The 21,111-nt window shown below is 35.0% G+C and overlaps 2 protein-coding genes across 3 annotated transcripts; one reads left to right on the top strand and one right to left on the bottom strand.

Annotated features, from left to right (window-relative positions):
- Positions 1-714: 714 nt before the first annotated feature.
- Positions 715-4,667, bottom strand: LOC149945676 (tubulin beta-2 chain-like). 2 transcript variants are annotated; one of them, XM_090175129.1, is made up of 8 exons: positions 4,605-4,667; positions 3,456-3,564; positions 3,064-3,174; positions 2,278-2,522; positions 1,867-2,220; positions 1,547-1,686; positions 1,248-1,390; positions 715-906 (listed from the first exon to the last, which is right to left on the bottom strand). In XM_090175129.1, exons 1-8 carry the CDS (start codon positions 4,659-4,661, stop codon positions 719-721), a joined length of 1,347 nt encoding a protein of 448 aa, XP_090031255.1. In that variant the 5' UTR covers positions 4,662-4,667; the 3' UTR covers positions 715-718. The 2 variants fall into 2 exon arrangements, with proteins under 2 accessions (XP_090031255.1, XP_090031256.1); XM_090175130.1 differs by lacking the exon at positions 1,248-1,390.
- Positions 4,668-10,091: 5,424 nt separating this feature from the next.
- On the top strand, positions 10,092-15,482 carry LOC149945675 (uncharacterized). The gene has a single exon (XM_090176672.1). It carries the CDS (start codon positions 10,092-10,094, stop codon positions 15,480-15,482), a length of 5,391 nt encoding a protein of 1,796 aa, XP_090032798.1.
- Positions 15,483-21,111: the final 5,629 nt, after the last annotated feature.

The following is a 21,111-nucleotide window of genomic DNA, read 5'->3' as shown; positions in this document are numbered from 1 at the left end:
TGAAATATAACGCAATTGACGGTATTTTCGAAAATTATATGAAGCGCGAAGGTATAATTATACATACAATTTCCTAAAAAAAAAGTTCGGTGAAATAATCGGTACGAGCCAACGGATACATCAGAATTTGCACAATCGGAGTTTGAACTTTATTAATTCGAAACGGGTTTTACAGTTTCGAAATTGTATACATTTAAATTAATTTTAATAAAAATTAACACTAATTTATAATTTTGTCCAATTTAACCAATCAGTGATTTTACCGCACTATTTTCAAAGGGGGGGGGGGGCTCAACCTTTTGGTTGCCAAAACACATTTTTACTTGCCATGGCAAAATGAAAGCCCATGCACCGAGTTCCCTATAGCGTTATTCCTTTATTAGTTAAAAATCACCTAGGCTAGTTACTTGTAAGTTTAATATGACTTTAATCGGTTTGCTTGTTTTATAAGTGGCTGGGCCCTTAGCCTGATCATCTTTAACGCGAGACTTTTCGTGTAACGAGTGGTTTTAATTTAATAATAATGCATCTAAGGAGAAACTATGTAACGCCTATTATGAAGAAATGATCAGCCCAATAAACTCATTGAAGGTTAGATAAAAGCGTAAAAGTTTTATTAAGTGTTTTGATTTAAAATAATTTAACAGTAGCGCACATTAGTTTTAAAATTGCCGAAATAAATACTGGACTAATTTAAGCTTCGAGATCTTAAAAAATATTACAGAAAAACTGAATTTGTCTCAGCCTCCGAATCTTCAAATTCCCCTTCGTCCTCCACCGTCGCTTCCTGATATTGCTGGTATTCGCAAATTAAGTCGCTCATGTTGGACTCGGCTTCGGTGAACTCCATCTCGTCCATTCCTTCGCCTGTGTACCAGTGCAGGAAGGCCCTTCTTTTGAACATGGCTGAAGGTAAATATAAACAATATAAGCAAAAGTCTAATGTACTTCCATAAGGGTGACACCATTTACAGAAAACTAACACTGCGAGCTATATAACAAAAATACAGCAAATTTCCAATAAAACTTCTTTTGGGGTTGAAATTCATATTGCAAGAAGAGAGTTTAGTACTTAAGAACACCGCCTTTAATATTGGAAAGAGCTCAATTTTTAGTTCAACCATAAAGAATAGTTTCGGAAAAAACGCTGCGCGAGTAACTAAGAAAACCTAGTTCAGTATATCTTTTTTATGATGATCCGCGGGTTTCAAACATTAAGGTATAACAAAAGAAATATTTGGATTTACCAGAAAATTGTTGACCTATACGCTTGAATACTTCTTGTATGGCCGTAGAATTGCCGACAAATGTTCCAGACATCTTCAGACCTTTCGGGGCAATGTCGCACACCGCCACTTTTACGTTACTCGGAATCCACTCTACGAAATAGCTACATAAAGAGAGATATATAAGCGCAAACGAACAAATGCATAAGACTTTGTCAGGAAACATTAGCGCCATTCTACACAAATTCTCCGAATCCAAGTTTCCAAAGCGCAATTTTGGCGCCAATTAGTCTACAACGCCAAAAGATATTTTTATGTACCTGCTGTATTTGTTCTGAATATTGAGCATTTGGTCGTCGACTTCCCTCATGCTCATTCGGCCTCTGAACATGGCGGCGCACGTCAAGTACCTTCCATGTCGAGGATCGCAAGCCACCATCATGTTTTTGGCGTCGAACATCTATGTGTTAAATTAAATGGTCAACTAAATATCACATTTTAGGCAGTAGATTACACAAATTACGAAACCAAAACCTTCAAGTGGGATAGATCAAGATATCTATGGTTTTAACAAAGGGATGTCTAGGTAAATATCTTAATATAATTCCTTTTTAAAAGCCACAGTTTACGAACAATGTACCTGTAGGGTTAACTCTGGAACCGACAGAGTCTTATAATCTTGACTTGTTCTCGCTGTCAGAGGAGCAAAGCCCGGCATGAAGAAATGGAGACGCGGGAAAGGAACCATATTGACTGCCAACTTGCGCAGATCCGCGTTGAGCTGGCCAGGGAACCTCAAACAGGTTGTAACGCCCGACATGGTGTGCGATATCAAATGATTCAGATCTCGGTAGCTGGGGTTGGACAGTTTTAAGGTACGGACACAAATGTCGTAAAGAGCTTCGTTGTCAATGGTGAAAGTTTCGTCCGTGTTTTCCACCAACTGATGCACGGACAGAGTAGCGTTGTAGGGCTCCACCACGGTGTCCGATACCTATAAAAAAGTAACACATTATATTTCTGGAGATAAAATAATTTAAATAAAACCTACTTTTGGAGACGGGACCACTGAAAACGTGGCCATTATTCGATCGGGATATTCTTCCCCCATTTTTGACACAAGCAGAGTTCCCATTCCGGACCCGGTTCCGCCACCCAATGAGTGAGTCATTTGAAACCCTTGAAGACAGTCTACACTTTCGGATTCTTTGCGAACAAGGTCCATTACGCTATCCACAAGCTCCGCTCCTTCTGTGTAATGACCTGTAGCCCAATTGTTACCAGACCCACTTTGACCTTTAGGAAATGAAAAATACTAGCTATTATAAATAGTTTTTGCAGCGACGTTTTAGTCACGTTGATCGTGCAAGGATTATTGGCTGAGAATAGGACTTAAAAAACCACGAAACTTGAGGACTCTAAACCGTAAGACATTTGGATTAACAAACCATGGCATTTTCTGTTTTTATCACAAAGTCACTGATCTTCGTAATTTCGAATGTCTTTAAAGACACGGATACTGTTATTGCAATCTTCATATTTCACAGCACTCCTAACTCTTGCAACGTGACTTAGTAGTTAAAATTCGCTTTTTTAACAGATTTTAAATTTAAGGCCTAGTTTGCCTTGTTAATGAACACTATGTATAAAAATTTAGAAGATACACCGTACCGTATCAGCTTCGGATTATGAATGAACTTTGAGGCACTTTCTAGAAATTAGTGTTGAACCAAAATAATTTCTCGTATTTATTTTTCCGAATCTACCTCAAGGCCCCAAATCAGGTTACCGTTGGTTGTTTACGGTAAAATCTACGTTACAGTTGCAATTAACTAACCATGTATGAAGTTGTCTGGTCTGAAGAGCTGCCCGAAGACTCCGGAACGAACAGAATCCATGGTTCCAGGCTCGAGATCCACAAGAACGGCCCTTGGCACGAATTTTTCAGCTGAAATTGTGGTTTATATTGATTTCGGTATTACTGGTTTCGTGGAAAATTTATTTTAACACTATGACGTTTCGTGGGGAGACCAGTTATGAACAAAACTGCAGCTTTTTTATCGGCTTACTTTAAAAATTGACGAGCAGAAGTTGTTTATTTTATCGTTATAATTCACCATAAATATAAAACAGAATTAAAAACTCCGTTGCATATTTAATAAATAACGAGCATTGAAACAAATTCAAATTTCTTAAAAATGGTCAATTATTTAAAGACGGCACAGTTACCAGAGGCCTCGTTGTAGTAGACGTTGATCCTCTCCCGTTGCAAATCCGAAGTGCCCGTGTACAGGCCATCAGGGGTAATTCCGTGTTCTTCCGAGATTACTTCCCAGAACTAAATGAAATTACACCAAAATAAATTTAAAGTACGGCTTTTAAATAGAATAAAAATAAGTTCGCGTCACTGGAAGTTTCTTATCGAAAAAGATGATACAAAATTGATCACTCGAACCCGATGAATATTTATTGCAATTTGAACTAAGCTAATGCTTAATCAACGTTTTTATGAACATGTAAAGGATCGTGTTTACAATATAAAACATCCGCCAAGCTTTGAATTAGTCAGCAGTACAGAAAACAAGTTTAGCCGTTCTTTTAAACTTACTTTTAAATAAAATTATATCAAGAAATAATACTTAATATACTCGAGAGCCTACCACGAAACCACAAAAACGTAAAATTAGCTAACATTTATGGTGGTTTAACTTCAAGATTCGTAATTGAAAGGAGATGGCATAGAAATTCATATTTTAAGGCTGCATCACCATGTTGGGCTTGCTTTAGGGAATACAATTAGACTGAACAGGCCAAGAATAAAAATAAAGGCTCTCCTTAGATAGTATTGTTAACCTATAGAAACCCTGGCACCACTACTGCTAGCGGACGATAAAATTTACCTTTCAAAACCCAACTCGTTTCAAAAATTCGAATAGATTACTAGCACTCCGTAGCTCTGGCCATGGCCGTCATTGTGGGCGCGAAAATTTATCAATAGGAAAATGCATGGATGACGTCATGCGACGTTAAACTGCCATTATTATACACTCGAAAAGACCAATATCCCGCCTAACACTTTTTCACCCTTTTAACTCTAAATTGCAACATTAACTAAAGCCCAGTTCATACCATACAATTAATTAGGCCACTTAATTGAAACCAACTAATTGTAAGCAAGAAAATTGAACAGTGTGAATGGTAACCATTGTTCCAACTTTTTCTGTTCACACTACAATTTTCTTGCTTACAATTAGTTGGTTTCAATTAAGTGGCCCAATTAATTGTATAGTGTGAACTGGGCTTAAGGGAATGCTCGGATATTCACGTAAAGGTAGCCGAAGGTCAAAGTTATTTAATTTAACAACGATATTTTCATACCTTCGATCCAATTTGGTTACCACACTGTCCAACTTGCACATGCACGATTTCCCTCATTTTGGAATAGAATGTAGCAAATAAATGCACCGAGGAAATACACAGTCTAACGTGGGTTTCTGGAACGTCGTGGAAAGCAGTAGGAACGAGCTGATAGTGCAAAAACCTTTTATACCGTCCATAAAAAATTAACTTTAGGTGGACTCGATTAAATGACGGGTACGTTACTTTTTTGCTAAAAGTCAAATAAAAGTAAAGACTGCAAAGTGGATTTAGACATCATGGCCCGCCAATAAACGTTTCAGTCGCCGTTGACCTATTGGTCAAACCAGAAGGCGAAATTATTTTAGGGAATTCTTCTTTATCCTTTTTATACGCGTCCTTGTTTAGTTCTCAAACTTAAACCCTCAATCTCAATTTTCCACCCCCCAAAGGCGTTAACCTGTCTCCCCACTGAGGGTCGAAGGTTATGGCGGACGGACGAAGGGCAAGTAAAGGGCATAAAAAGACGCGAAAAAGATGGTATTCTTCGGGCTATTTTATTTATTAACGATGTTCATAAGAATTGCGGTTTTTTAAAATTTCAACTCTAGTTTTGTTACTCTTGTATTTTTTGTGAAAGTCATCTAATCAAAAGACCTACGGTCGTATTCTGCATGACCCCGCAAGTAAGAAGGGAAACGCCTACTTATTTCGGTGCTACCATTCGACGAGAGCTCACTGATTTCCATATTCTTTCCCCTCTTGCTTGGCCAATTGAAGGGCTGCAGCGTTGTCACTAGTGTGACGTGACTCGTGATGACCTATGTTCCGGAAATAACGTTTCAACGCCCCCTACTCCAAAATTAAGTGCACGGTGTCATCTAGTGCTCTTTTAGGGAAGATAATTTGCAATGCCATCTATTTTTCATTTTTTAATCAAAACGTTTCTTACGCCATCTTCTAACAAACCAAAAAGTAATTGCCCTGAAACAATGCCATCTACTTTAAATTTCATTTACTTTAGAACAACATCTTTTATGAAAATAACAATAATTAAAAATAATCCTCCATAGTAATTTGAATCTTGTTTGAACTTAAAAGAGAATGAAAATAAACTTGCTTTTTACAATATCTTTATTACATATTCAGCTTTAGTGTACAATTTATTGACTAAAATTTACATAAAAGTACTGTCAACTTGGACCATTCAGTTACGCGGGAATAACGGAAGAAGATTTTCGTGAAGTAACCAACAAGTGACGAATATACTTTAGTTTACGTTATGGAATTAAATTCTAGCAAGAAATATGAACCTATAGGAGTAGCGAACTCGTTAGTGATTGTATTATCATTAGCTACGAAGCCGCTGGAGCTCTGTCACAATAATCAAATGTAGCCGCTGGTGATAATTACACCTTTTATGTTGCTATAATTGTCTGTATTCGCATAGGGATGGCGCCATTGGCTCTTAAATCCTCTTTTGCAAAAGAAAACGGCTCACCTATTCCCTATCCCTACAGGCTTTTCTCCCAATCACAAAACTAAATTTTAATAAAATAAATAAAGTTTTTTAGTATTGGGTTTCTACGTAACTGTCAACTGTCACACCCTTACGTATTCCCAATTGAAAATGGGCTCGTCTTCCAAATGTTTGCTATAAAAACTATCCGGAAATCCGCGATAGTTTTAGTTTTATTTTCTTCAGTCGGAAAACTCGACAAAATTTCACAAATGTAGCAAAGGCCACAAAAAATATTTGTTGTCTACTGCTACTAGTGGGCCTTCCGAGCAGTTATTTAGTGGGGCAATGGGCAAGCATAATTTTTGACCCCTTCGCATCCGACTTAGAGGAGAAACAGCGTAATTACGCCCCGGCAGACTCCACAACGCGGGGTGGGGGGCTTCCTTCGAGGGCCCCCCAAATTGCCTATGGGACTGTGTACAGTCTGACCGCGCGAGGCCTCGTCTAGTTTTTTCTCTTGTCAGCTCAAGTTAATGTTTTACTTGCTACAGATATTTCTTTATGTTTCAACAGGCGCGCCCAAAACTTTATAAATACAACCACAATAACCGTCGCATAAATATCCAAACAACGTACATAATGAAAGTAACATACTGAAGTTGTGTTTCCGAATTTAAAGTTTTTAAGGTAAGGCTTATTCGTTTGCATAATATAATCGCTGGCCTGGGTAGTTTTTGTCTAGAAAATCTAAAATTTCAACTTATGCGTTTGCTTACATTTCACAAATGACAATGCTTATTGAACGAAATAATATGGACTCCATTTAGAACGATACACGCAACTGAAATCAAAATGAGTCATAGAAAACACGTCTTTTTTTTTCAATGAAATGAGGCAGAAGCGTAGGAACCAGGGGGCGATGCCCCTCCCTAGAATTTTGCTGGGAGGAGCAACTAATGTTATTGGCCCTTCAACTTTTTGGTAAGTTGAAATCTTCAAAAGCTCAAATTCTCATTACTGTGTCTTTTCCCGCCAATTTACAAAGTAGTCAAACAGTAGCCAATGCATTCGGTGAAGCTACACTAATTTAAAAATTCAAAACTATTCTCATTTTATTATTGTGGATTCGTGTATCTTAAATTCATAAACGACTCTAAAGACTAAAATACACTTCGTATGATAACTGTTGTTACTGTTAATGCCTTAATGACATTCGCGACCGATTACTCACTCTACATCGGGGGCTAAGCTTTTAGACCCCGTTTCGTTTCTCTTTGCCCCCTCCAAGTTCTAAAACGTTCCTACGCCCCTGAAATGAGGAGAAGAAGGGAAGGCAATGTCTCCTCAAAACTTGAAAGTAAATCATCCCCCCCCAACGAACCCATAGCTACGTCACTGAGAAAGCTAATATTTAAAAAACAATTATCAAAAACAAATTTAATATTCTAAATAAATAAATGTGGTGTATTTTATTTATCTTTAACTTCATTTGAATTGTTTGTGTATTTAACTTTAATTAATACTAAACACACTGGAACCGTAACCGGAACCGATAAAGAAAAAATTAAGGAACCGGAACCGAGATAGTCCAAAAAAGTGGAACCGTTGCAACCCTAGTGGAACCCTCTATTTCTCATCTTAAGAAACCCAAATGTGAAGATGATAAAATTCACGAAAAAGTAGATTAGTCCATAATTAATTAATTAATTAATTAATTAATTATGGACTAATCAACTTTTTCGCGTATTTTATCATCCTTCTCACAGTCCATAGGTGGTCTCTTCTAACTTAACAAATGTGAAGAGCCTCAGCTGCGTAAAAGCAGTGCTCATAACCATAAACAGAATAATCAGTGGGAAACAGTTGCACTCGTGCTTAATCTGCTTGGCTAGCTCCCAAAATTTCCTCATATGATTGTAAAAAAATAGAAACATCTAAAAACTGATGCACGAAATAACAAGTTGGCAAGCCAAAATATACCTCGCCTCGGAAGAATTGTCCCTAGTGGTATTAATTTCTCGAGATGACCCTTAAAGATATACCTCCGCAATTCAGAGTTATTTACTAAAAACGTAATCCCCGTTCAATCCCGCCCGGTATACATTTTTAATTTTAATTAAAATAATTGAGACGAAACAACCGAGTTTAATTTATTCAGAATAATATAAATTAAGTAGTTACAACAGCGAGTTAGACGTACTAAAACAGTGCACAATTGAATTTAACCCTATTTACGGAACAAGTTTATCATTTAAATATAATACGAAGCAAATTTTAATGAAAGAAATATCTACAGAGGGTATTTGTATTTTTCTCGCTTATGAAATACTTGCCGCATCTTTAACGCTCAATTTATTTCAACACTCGCCGTTGATGAAGATACCGTAGAATAGCTATTTTCGATATGTGGTAGTAGAAGACTCGTAGACTTCCTGTTGACGTTGTGACACATGCCGCATGAAAAAGACCAATACAATCCAATTTCCAATATCATATAATGACTCGCACACCCAGGAAATCAATGACTGCATTAGGAATCGTAGATGTCCAAGTATCCACACCAATAAAAAATGAATTAACAAGAAGCGAAAAACTTACCATCACAAAGCACAGAAAGCCACTTAACTAAACCACAGCTCGTTTATCAATAAATGACCGTAGACGGAATAGTTAGTGCGGCACCTTACCATTAACAAACAGGAATTTTCGACGTTATTATCATGAAACCGGATAAGCTAAACAACACGACCTACACACTATAAAGTCTCCTCCGAAACTGTACGTTTTCGTGAAAACAAAATAATCTCAAAAAACCAAAGATAAAAATATAAGATTAATATAATTTACAAATATTTAATTAATATAATTTATAAATATTTAATTAATATAACTTATAAATATTTAATTAAATATAAGATTAATATAATTTACAAATATTTAATTAATATAATTTATAAATATTTCATTAATATAACTTATAAATATTTAATTAAATATAAGATTAATATAATTAATAAATATTTAATTAATAGAACTTATGAATATTTAATTAAATATAAGATTAATATAATTTATAAATATGTAATTAAAATAACTTATAAATATTTAATTAAATATAAGATTAATATAATTTATAAATATTTAATTAATATAACTTAAAAATATTTAATTAAATATAAGATTAATATAATTTATAAATATTTAATTAATAAAACTTATAAATATTTAATTAAATATAAGATTAATATAATTTATAAATATTTAATTAAATATAAGGTTAATATAATTTATAAATATTTAATTAAATATAAGATTAATATAATTTATAAATATTTAATTAAATATAAGATTAATATAATTTATAAATATTTAATTAAATATAAGATTAATATAATTTATAAATATTTAATTAAATATAAGATTAGAATAATTTATAAATATTTAATTAAATATAAGATTAATATAATTTATAATTTTTTAATTAAATATTAGATTAATATAATTTATAAATTTTTAATTAAATATTAGATTAATATAATTTATAAATATTTAATTAATATAACTTACAAATATTTAATTAATATAACTTGCAAATATTTAATTAAATATAAGATTAATATAACTTGCAAATATTTAATTAAATATAAGATTAATATAATTTATAAATATTTAATTAATATATGTAAGAAAATATATTATTAGGGTCATTTGTAAAAAATTCCGTCTTATTGATTTTATATAATTCAAATTCACGATCCTAAAAACGAGATCAATTTCTACGAGCTTTTGGATATGCGCGTGTGTACTTTTAAAAAGAAGAAAAATAATAGGCTTAGTTGGCGCCCGTTCATTCATTTTTTGATCTAACCGCGTAGTTGAATGTAACTTCGTTTTGTTCTATATTAAAGTTTTCGTTACATATAAAGTTACTGTATTTCTTACCGAAGCTAAATCCTAAGTTTAAAGCGCGAAAAAGAATTAGTTTATGGTGCCGAAACCCGGGACTTTGGATTTAATTAGAGAGTTAAAAGTGGTTAAGAAGTGCAATGTCGGAATACGATAGAAAAAACGAAAAGCGCAAATACTACAGACATCTCATCGCAGAGACTGTCAGAACGATTGAAACAGTCCTCACCAGCGATCCAACAAACATCGGTAAATTAGAGGAGCTTATTCACCAAATTGAGCCTAGAGAAAACGTTCTTAAGAAACTGGACGATGCGATAGAAGACATTGTGAATTTGGATCAATTAGGAGCCGAACTTCAAGAAGTAGAGAAAATTCGTGAAGAAATTATTACTGTGAAGACAAAAGCTCAGATAGCTATCGAAAAGTTGAAAGCATCGATACAGCGAAAGGCAAGTTCAAACCTAAATGCCATTAAACTGCCGACAATCCAAATAAAGACGTTCGAAGGAGACGAATGCCATTGGCTAAAGTTTTGGAGCCATTATGAAGCTACCGTACATAATAACCAAGAGTTAAACGATTTGGACCGTTTTTATTATTTATTATCGCATTTAGGCGGCAAGGCAGCTAGCATAATCGATGGCCTACCAGTTAACGCAGTTAATTACAAAGTAGCGATAAAACTATTACAAGATCGATACGGAGATGAAAAAACCTTGATAGACGCTCACACTGAAAAGATGTTAGAATTACAAGCAGTTACTAAAGTGAACGATTTAGTAGGTTTGAGAAAATTTTATGATAGCTGTATGGTTCACATGCGAAGCTTGGAATCATTAGGGACCTCACCAGAAAGCTATGCGAGTTTTCTTTGTCCTATGCTTGTAAGATTAATTCCACAAGAGATAGCGCTTGGCTTCCATAAAACTCCACAATCAAAGGGGAAATGGAAAGTCAAAGAATTTATGGAATACGTAAAAGAAGACTTAGAAAGCAGGGAACGAACGTTTAGGCTAACTCAGGGCCATTCTAAAGAGAAAGCGTCATCTAGCAGCTTTAAGAGCCCAAATCAAAATAACGATTCCACATCTAGAAGAATGTCGTCTTCAGCAGCTTTATTTATGGGAAATGATACTAGATCATTCTGCATGTTTTGTGAAAAAGAAGCGCATAAATTAGAAGATTGCAAGAACACTACGCTTACAGAGAAGAGAGAAATATTAATTAAGAAAAGAATTTGCTTTCGATGTCTAAATGGAGAACATTTTTCTAGAAATTGTCGTACTAAAATTCAGTGCAAACACTGCAAAAGACGCCACCACACGGCAATGTGTGAAGAAATTGAGAGAAAACGAAGCGAGGTGTCTAATAAGAGTAGAGAGTCGACAAAAATCAAAGAGAGCGAAACCTTCAAGGAAAGAGATTGTAATACTTCCAAAGACATCAAAGCTTCCTCGAAGACAACTAGCGTAGCAACACATACAACCGGAAATGATAATATTTTATTGCAGACTGCTAAAGTATCAGTATCGGGAACGGCCACGAAGACAGTCGCAAGGTGTTTGCTGGACGGAGGCAGTCAAAGGACATTCGTGTCATCGAATTTGTCTCGAGAATTAGGTTTAAAATTGATTGGCGAAGAGACCTTAAAGGTTTGTACTTTCGGTTCGTCAAATCCTAGCGTCACGACTTTTAGAAGAGTAGAATTGAAACTTAACAGCCTCGTAGATAATAAGCGTATAACGATTCAAGCCCTAGAAACACCACGTATAAGTACAGCCTTGATATCAGTTCCCAATGACGACATTAAAGAACATCTTAACTATAAAGGACTAAAATTAGCCGATGATTGCAGCCACAAATACAACGGAAAAGAGGCCATAGATATCCTAATAGGAGCTGAATACTATTGGCAAATTGTCAACATTGATATCGTTAGATTAACTCCATCGCTAGTAGCTATGAAAACTATATTTGGATGGGTAGTACAGGGTCCTTCGCAGATAACCTCATCTAACTGCGTCACTGAAAACGGATTGCCGAGACCAGTCTTGGCTATGAAAATTATAACTCAAGAACAGGCCATAAACGACACGCTTCAGTCGTTTTGGGAAACAGAATCATTAGGTATTTTGCAAGATGAGCCCACGGCGAAAACTCAAGCCGACGTAACTGCTATAAAAATGTTTAAAGATTCAGTACAGTTCGTCGATGGAAGATATGAAGTTAACCTTCCTTTCGTCAGTGAAAATCCGAATTTAGCGGATAACTACAAAATGGCCTTGAATCGATTTCTAAGTCTTAACAGAAGGTTCTCGCGAGACACTGCCTTATTCTTGAAGTACAGGGATGTTTTAAAGGATTACGAAGATAGAGAAATAATAGAGCGTGTAACCCCTGAACATGAGAATGAAGGAACAAGGGTCTATTACCTTCCACACAGTCCTGTTATAAAGGAAGATCGCTCAACAACTAAAGTTCGAATTGTTTTTGACGCGTCCTCGCACGAACGAAATGAAAAGTCTCTAAATGACAATCTTTTGGCGGGACCTAATTTAAACCCCGACGTATTTGTCGTACTTATACGATTTCGGATGAAACCCATAGCGCTGGTAGCAGACGTAGAACAAGCGTTTCTTCAAATTCGTATAGCTAAGGAAAATAGAAACGCAACAAGATTTCTATGGTTAGAAGATCCCTCAAAGATGGAAGCGCCACAAAATATAGTCAAATTTCGGTTTAATAGAGTACTTTTTGGAGTCACTTCCAGCCCATTTCACTTGTCAGCTACAATCAAACATCACGTAGATAAATATCAGGATACTTATCCACAAACATGTCAAATTCTATCAGAGGACTTATATGTGGATGACTTAATATCGGGATCCGAAAATGAAGATTCTGCCTATAGGACGGCTAGTGAAGCAAAGTCAATTTTAGGAGAAGCCAGTTTTAATTTAAGAAAATGGGAAACAAATTCAGCTAGTTTGAGAGCGAAATTTATACACGAAGGTTTTACAGAGGGAGACTCTCCTTCATTGGAGTTAAATGAAAAAACTCTTCCGTTGATAAGCTCAATTTACTCGACGAAGGTTTTGGGAATGACATGGAAACCTACAACAGATAACTTCCGGTATGAAGTGGATTCTTTAATTCAACAAATGTGGGACATTTCTAACTCCAAACGGAGTGTTCTCAAGTTTTCAGCTAGAATTTTCGATCCAATTGGTTTTATAACTCCATACACCATTCGAGCCAAAATAATATTTCAGAAGACTTGGGTAGCAAAATTGGGTTGGGACGATGACTTACCCACAGATATCGCAAAGGAATGGAAAAACTGGTATACGGAACTAGCAGATCTGCGATTGTTTTCTATTCCACGTCTCGCTTTTCCAAATAAAAATGAAGATTCAATCTTAAATCAACAACTTCACTGTTTTTGCGACGCGAGTGAAGTCGCCTACAGCGCCGTCATTTACCTTCGAACACAATTTGAAAGTGGAGAAATTACAAGTCGCTTACTGTCATCAAAATCCAGAGTAGCGCCATGTGAAAACAAAAAAATGACCCTCCCACGGTTGGAACTCATGGGTGCCCTGATTGGTGCACGTTTAACCAGTCGGATCAGTCAAAGTGTCAATGTACCTAAGACCGACATCTTCCTGTGGTCTGACTCTCGCATCACCATTGAATGGATTCGACGTGAACATCCAAGAGAATTGCTCCCATTCGTAGCAAATCGAGTTGATGAGATTCAACGTTTAACACAGCCTTCGCGTTGGTACCACTGTTCAGGCAAAGAAAACCCGGCTGACCTACCAACCCGCGGAAAATCGTTGCGCGAATTAAATGAAAGTGAATTTTGGTTGTACGGTCCAAGCTGGCTTTTATCGGAAGACGACGAATGGAAAGGCAAACACGGTGGTCAATATGTCATAAACGAAACCGATAAATTGGAAATTGAACAAGAAGTAAAAAAAGCGTCGAAAGAGATAATACAAGCGATTTGTCACGCGAATGAACCAAATGAACCGCTTTTAAACTTATCAAACTACAGTTCAATATACACCGTTTATCGCATTACAGCGATGGTAATGAGATTTATCAAACTCAGTAGAAGGCTCATTGAACAACCAAATTCTACTATAACTACTGAGGAACTAGAAGAGGCGAAAATAATTTGGATACGACAAGTTCAAAGAGAAGCGTTCCAGTACGAAGAAACTGACTTGAAATTAAGAAGAGAAATTTCTACAACTTCCGTAATAAAACAGCTTCACCCATTCCTCGACGAGAACGGTTTATTAAGAGTGGGTGGACGTTTACAAGAAGCCAACTTAACTTTTAATGAAAAGCATCCAATTATATTACCGAATAATCACCGATTTTGTGAGCTCGTAGTAGATGATGAGCATTTTAAAGTCTGCCATATGGGCGTGACCAGTACGTTAGCAAAACTTAGAGAAACTTATTGGATTATAAAAGCCAGACAATTGGTCAAAAAGCGAATAAATGTGTGCTTGGTATGTAAAAAATGGCGAGTTAAACATTCGGAAGAAATTACAGCGCCGTTACCTAGAGACAGAATTTCCGAGACGCCTCCATTTCAAGTAACCGGTCTCGATTTTGCAGGACCGATCTACATAAGAGATGAAAACAACAAAGCGAAGAAGTCGTACATCTGTTTGTTTACTTGCGCTGTTACAAGAGCGGTTTACTTGGAACTTGTAACAGATATGAGCACAGAATATTTTTTAATGTCTCTAAGACGATTTATCTCTAGACGAGGTCTTTGCGCAGCAATTTATTCCGATAACGCAAAGAGTTTTCTACGAGCCGATAGAGACTGGACCGCTATTTGGAATAGCATAAAATCTGAAGAAGTGTTGAATTACTTCGGTCGAACAGGTATCAAATGGAAATTTATAGTCGAAAGGGCCCCTTGGTGGGGCGGGTTTTATGAGAGAATCGTAAAGACTATTAAAACAACTCTAAAGAAAATTTTGAAAAATGCATTCCTAAAATTTGAAGAAATGTACACCGTTCTTTGTGAAGTAGAAGCAGTTATGAACTCTCGGCCATTAACTTATCAAAGTGACGCAGCGGGAGAACCTGAAGCCTTGACCCCAGCGCATTTTCTTGGCGGAAAGAGGTTAACCGCTTTACCACCAAACGGAAATCTTGAACCATCACAGCTGGCTTCCAGAAAACAAGCAATATCTAGATGGAACTACCAACAGCGCCTTCTAAACCAAATATGGAAAATGTGGAAGAAACATTATTTGTTAGAGCTACAAACTGCCCACAATTTAAAGTCCGTCACGTCAAAATCACCGATCAAACAGGGAGACATTGTACTATTACAAGGCGACAACCAACCACGTCAACTTTGGAGGATAGCGAGAATAGTAGAAGTCTTTGAAGGTCGAGACGGAAGAATACGTTCGTGTAACTTAAAACTACCAAATGGAACTGTAGTTAAACGCCCTATAAATTTGTTATACCCATTAGAGTTAGACGAATAGCTATGAACAAGTTGTTCATGGTGGGGAGAAAGTAAGAAAATATATTATTAGGGTCATTTGTAAAAAATTCCGTCTTATTGATTTTATATAATTCAAATTCACGATCCTAAAAACGAGATCAATTTCTACGAGCTTTTGGATATGCGCGTGTGTACTTTTAAAAAGAAGAAAAATAATAGGCTTAGTTGGCGCCCGTTCATTCATTTTTTGATCTAACCGCGTAGTTGAATGTAACTTCGTTTTGTTCTATATTAAAGTTTTCGTTACATATAAAGTTACTGTATTTCTTACCGAAGCTAAATCCTAAGTTTAAAGCGCGAAAAAGAATTAGTTTAATATAACTTAAATATTTAATTAAATATAAGATAAATATAATTTATCAATATGTAATTAGAAATTTAATTATATAACTTATAAATATTTAATTAAATATAAGATTAATATAATTTATAAATATTAAATTAATATATCTTATAAATATTTAATTAAATATAAGATTAATATAATTTATAAATATTTAATTAATATAACTTATAAATATTTAATTTATATAACTTATAAATATTTAATTAAATATAAGATTAATATAATTATAAATATTTAATTAATATAACTTACAAATATTTAATTAATATAACTTACAAATATTTAATTAATATAACTTACAAATATTTAATTAATATAACTTACAAATATTTAATTAATATAACTTATAAATATTTAATTAAATATAAGATTAATATAATTTATAAATATTTAATTAAATATAAGATAAATATAATTTATAAATATTTAAAATGATGTAACGTTATAACTTTGTAAAGGACATTCGCTAAAGCTGTTTTTTAGAAAAACACCGTAACTTAACAAGCGTTGGTGGCTGAGTGGTTAGAGTAAATCTCTGGCACGAGGCGGACCCGCGTTCGATTCCCGGCCGGCGCTAATAAATCGCAATTTGATACTAAGACGAATACCGTGTACAATTGGTGGAAACACTGCCATTGGACGTTGAGAGGTTGCATAACACTCAGCACTCGGTCCGCCCCAAAGTCATTAAGAAGAAGTTGAAGAGAAAACGCTCGTACAAACCAACAAACATAAACGCATACACAACAGACTCAACAAAAACAAACTCAACAGATTCAACACCCACAACCGTCATAACATAAACACAACAAACTCAACACCCACAACCGTCATAACATAAACACAACACACTCAACACCCACAACCGTCATAACTGAGTTAAAAATGTCACGACGGTGAGTCTTAACGAAAAAACACCATCCAAACCAAACCCAACCGCAAATTTATCCGTTAACGCACACCGTCGCTCGGTGGTTTTGCCAACCCTTCGACAGTCCTAGCAACTGCGTACGCAATGATTAACCTTTGCAATGAAAATGTGAACGCGTACGCAGGACAGACACACAGACAGACAGACAGACAGACAGACAGACACGGTGATTGTGTAACCCCTCCTAGGGGACTTTGTCTCCTCGGAGAGGTAAAAATACTGGTGGCAGATAATAAACCAGACATACTTAAAAAAACCACTTAAAAGAAAACATTTGAACAGATTTTTGCATACGTTTCGTACGCAGGAGTACCTGGTTGTATCGCAAATAATTTATTAAATTAAATAAATTATTTTAAATGGGTCCAAACCTTACGTTTTTTTACGTTTTGTAACCCTTCAGATTAACTTTCTTCCGTTTACCTACATTGTTATGTATTTTAATTTTTTGTTATTTTCTTTTGCTATTACATTTTCCCCCGCACTCTTGACCAATATTTAAAAAGCCCTCGAGGAGTACAAACGAACTGGTCTTGACCATTTTGTTGTGTATATATAAACTTTTAAAGTACTAGTTCAGCTATTTATTAATAGTTATTATTAAGTATTCTTAAAGTTTAATATACAAAATGCTTAGAATTCAAGTGTCTAATTAATAACAAGTTGGCAAGCCAAAATATACCTCTCCTCGGAAGAATTGTCCCTAGTGGTATTAATTTTTCGAGATGACCCTTGACTAAAAACGTAATCCCGGTTCAATCCCGCCCGGTATACATTTTTAATTTTAATTAAAATAATTGAGACGAAACAACCGAGTTTAATTTATTCAGAATAATATAAATTAAGTAGTTACAACAGCGAGTTAGACGTACTAAAACAGTGCACAATTGAATTTAACCCTATTTACGGAACAAGTTTATCATTTAAATATAATACGAAGCAAATTTTAATGAAATAAATATCAAGAGAGGGTATTTATATTTTTCTCGCTTACGGCATACTTGCCGCATCTTTAACACTCATTACCTCTCCGAGGGGACTTTGTACCCTAGGAGGGGTTATACAACCACGGTGTCTGTCTGTCAGGCATGCGAACGCGTTCGCATTTTCGGAGCAAAGCGTAATCACTGCGTACCCAGTTTCCAAGAATCAGGGAAAAGGTTTTTCCAAAAGCACCCTCTTTTTGTCATTGGGTGTAGTATAATCTTTTAATCGGCTGGGATTCGAACCCGAGCCCTCTTGCACGACAGGTGAGCGTTCTACCGCAGAACCACGCTTCACTGAAAATTAAAAGCTCTTCCGAGGAGAGGTATATTTTGGCTTGCCAACTTGTTTTATTTAAACACTCGCCCTTGATGAAGATACCGTAGAATAGCTATATTCGACATCTGGTAGTGGACGACTCGTAGATTTCCTGTTGACGTTGTGACACATGCCGCATGAAAAAGGCCAATACCGTCCAATTTCCAATATCATATAATGACTCGCACACCCAGGAAATCAATGACTGCATTAGGAATCGTAGATGTCCAAGTATCCACACCAATAAAAATAGAATTAACAAGAAGCTCCTTAACTAAACGACAGCTCCTTTATCAATAAATGACCGTAGACGGAATAGTTAGGGCTCTTTATAAATAAAACAAACGAACTCAATTGATGAACTGCATGAAACATCTTAATCCGTCGAGAAAACGTTTAAAATAAATTACGAAGTAATGACGACCCAGTTAAAAACCCAGACCACTATGTAAACAACTCGATATTTTCTTCATAAATGAACTAATACGCTAAACACACAATAGATTTATAAAAAGATTGAAAAAACGAAATAAATTACAAAAAACTAACGGGTTCTACCCCTTAACCATTTTATCTGCTGACTGCGCTAAAACAAGATTTGACCTTTAAATTTTCATACGTAAAATATTTAGACTTTAACTAGTTCACAAAAATACAATATATACAGGTATTTTATTCATCCGTTTAGTAAAAAAAAACCCGCCGTATCATAATGATTCCTTTACTTTAATATTTGCCCTAAGGAAGTCAATGGCTCGGCGGTGAACTACCCGCGTGGTAACAACGCGACCCGAGTTCAATTCCTGGTCACGATCAAATTTTACATTAAAATACAAAATTTTTAATTAATTATAAGATTAATATAATTTATAAATGTGTATTTAAATATAAGATTAATATAATTTATAAATGTTTATTTATATATAAGATTAATATAATTTATAAATGTTTATTTAAATATAAGATTAATATAATTTATAAATGTTTATTTAAATATAAGATTAATATAATTTATAAATGTTTAATTAAAGATAAATTTTAAGTACTTTTAAATAAATGTGTGGAAAAAGTGGACGAGAATGAAGATACCAAATAACTTGGTGCATATTTTTAAAAAGAGTAGGTAACGGTAAAAGAAGAGTGGGCAAAGTGTTTTCACGTTGGTACTAGAATTAATACAAACATGTACACTCTGTTTAAAAAGTCTTCGACAGGTGAAATTTTTGCCCTCTTTTTAATTCTGCTAGAAAACTATAATAGATAGAAGTTACGTTATTAATAATCGCTTGGTGCATTTTAGGTGTTTCTCAATTCCGACGAAAGTTTGTAAACGCGATAACTTCTCAACCGTTGGTTGTAGAGGGAAATTTTTTCCATTTTCTAAATACGAATCGAACGAGTCAGTGCCGTAGAGCCAATATTTAAGAAGTTGTCAAAAATGAGTTTTGACGGTAGCTGCCAAAACTATTAATTTTTGGTGGACGAAACCGATAAATAACGAAAGTTATTGGAAAATAAATAATAGTTGCAATTGGTTTCATCGATCTATCTATTATAGTTTTCTAGCAGAATTAAAAAGAGGGCAAAGATTTCACCTGTCGAAGACTTTTTAAACAGAGTGTACGTGGAGTCCTTTCATAAGTTGCTTAAGTATGGCGAAGGATACCTGAATGGGAAGGCAGTAAAAAGGCTAAATAAGTGCCTTCATATTGTATACAAAATTGTAAGAGACCTGTGCATCAAGAGGTTGATCAAATCGGAAAAAGGAAAACACACTTGGAAATCAACGGAAATAGCAAAAAGATATAACACTTCAGTTAATCTCCCTTAAAATTGAGTAACTGAAATTTCAGATGGCAGGTGGAAAGTGGCCACGCAGAAGTCAATTAATGCCGAAACAACATCATTTGACGCGCTATTCTATAAAGTAAGGAATATATAATATAAGAGGTATACCATTTTAATATTTTTCTTAAATCAAACAGCAATATTTCGCCGCCATAACACGTGCAATATCTATTACACCATTGTTTTCTGCTACCCAATATCAGTATGACTTGTATAATTAGACGTAAGGAGAGCGTAAGCTTGAACATCCTGAAGCATTGGGCGAAAGATAATATAAAAGCACGCCTCCCTTTGAAAAGCGCTTTCCCATTGGACGAAAAGAATCCGGTGGCGTCGAGGAATTATCAGCTCATGGTTTTCACTTTGAGTTGCGCTGTCAAAATTCAGTTTTTATGTAGAAGTTGAACGACAGCACTATCTTTCTCTAATGCAAAATGAATGCAATTCGAAATAAGTATAAAGTTTTTAATATTATGATTGTCAGTTTAAATAAATGGCTTAGTAGTCAACTTATTTTATTTTTCCCAGCATCAATTTGCCCTTGAACAATGTGGTTAAAATGTGTGCACCACCTTGACCCCACCTACAATTTAAGGCTGCTGATGGTGCTGTTCAAAACTATGCGCGCCGCATGGCCACAACTAAATTAATTTAATAATTTACATCATCAAAATAACAATTTATAAAAAACAAAAAATCATTATATTAATAAGTCTTTTTAAACGGTTTGGTCGTCATTGATCTCTCTGTATCAAACATTTTTATAAAAATGTAGTTAGAGTTTTTACAATTGTCTCTCGTTGTGAAGAAGGTCGGATAAGTACAAACATTTAGAAGGTGGACGATACTAAATTGTTATAACATACATGATATGGTGTATTATTCGGGTTCCCAGTTTAGCGCGATGTAGCTGTATATGTAAGTGTTCAAATAATAAATAACTGATTCCCCTGAAACTGCTTATTTAATACCAAAGCTATTTAGTATCCATTTATTTTTTCAAATAATGAAACTATTTTTTAAACAAATAATTATAATTTAAATAATTGGTAGTAGAAGGAAAGTGAGGGTGTGGCATCGATCCCGGGTTCGGGTTTGGGTTCGGGATCGAAATCCGGGATTTAAGGGATGAAATGGGGGTAAAATCATCGAAAAGTCAATGTATTTAGGGTATTTCTCGCG

This window comes from Leiobunum rupestre, chromosome 5 (genome assembly GCF_980474605.1).
Source record: "Leiobunum rupestre chromosome 5, qqLeiRupe1.1.hap1, whole genome shotgun sequence".
Classification (NCBI taxonomy): Eukaryota; Metazoa; Arthropoda; class Arachnida; order Opiliones; family Sclerosomatidae; genus Leiobunum; species Leiobunum rupestre.
Note: the sequence above shows the minus strand (reverse complement) of the source record. Positions and strands in the feature narration are given on the sequence as shown.

Coding starts and splice junctions, on each gene's coding strand:
- LOC149945676 (XM_090175129.1), bottom strand. CDS start 4,661: ATGAGGGAAATCGTGCATGTGCAAGTTGGACAGTGTGGTAACCAAATT. Junction 1,687..1,866: donor TTCCAGAGTTAACCCTACAG/GTACATTGTTCG, acceptor TTTAACACATAG/ATGTTCGACGCCAAAAACAT. Junction 1,391..1,546: donor ATTCAGAACAAATACAGCAG/GTACATAAAAAT, acceptor CTCTTTATGTAG/CTATTTCGTAGAGTGGATTC.
- LOC149945675 (XM_090176672.1), top strand. CDS start 10,092: ATGTCGGAATACGATAGAAAAAACGAAAAGCGCAAATACTACAGACAT.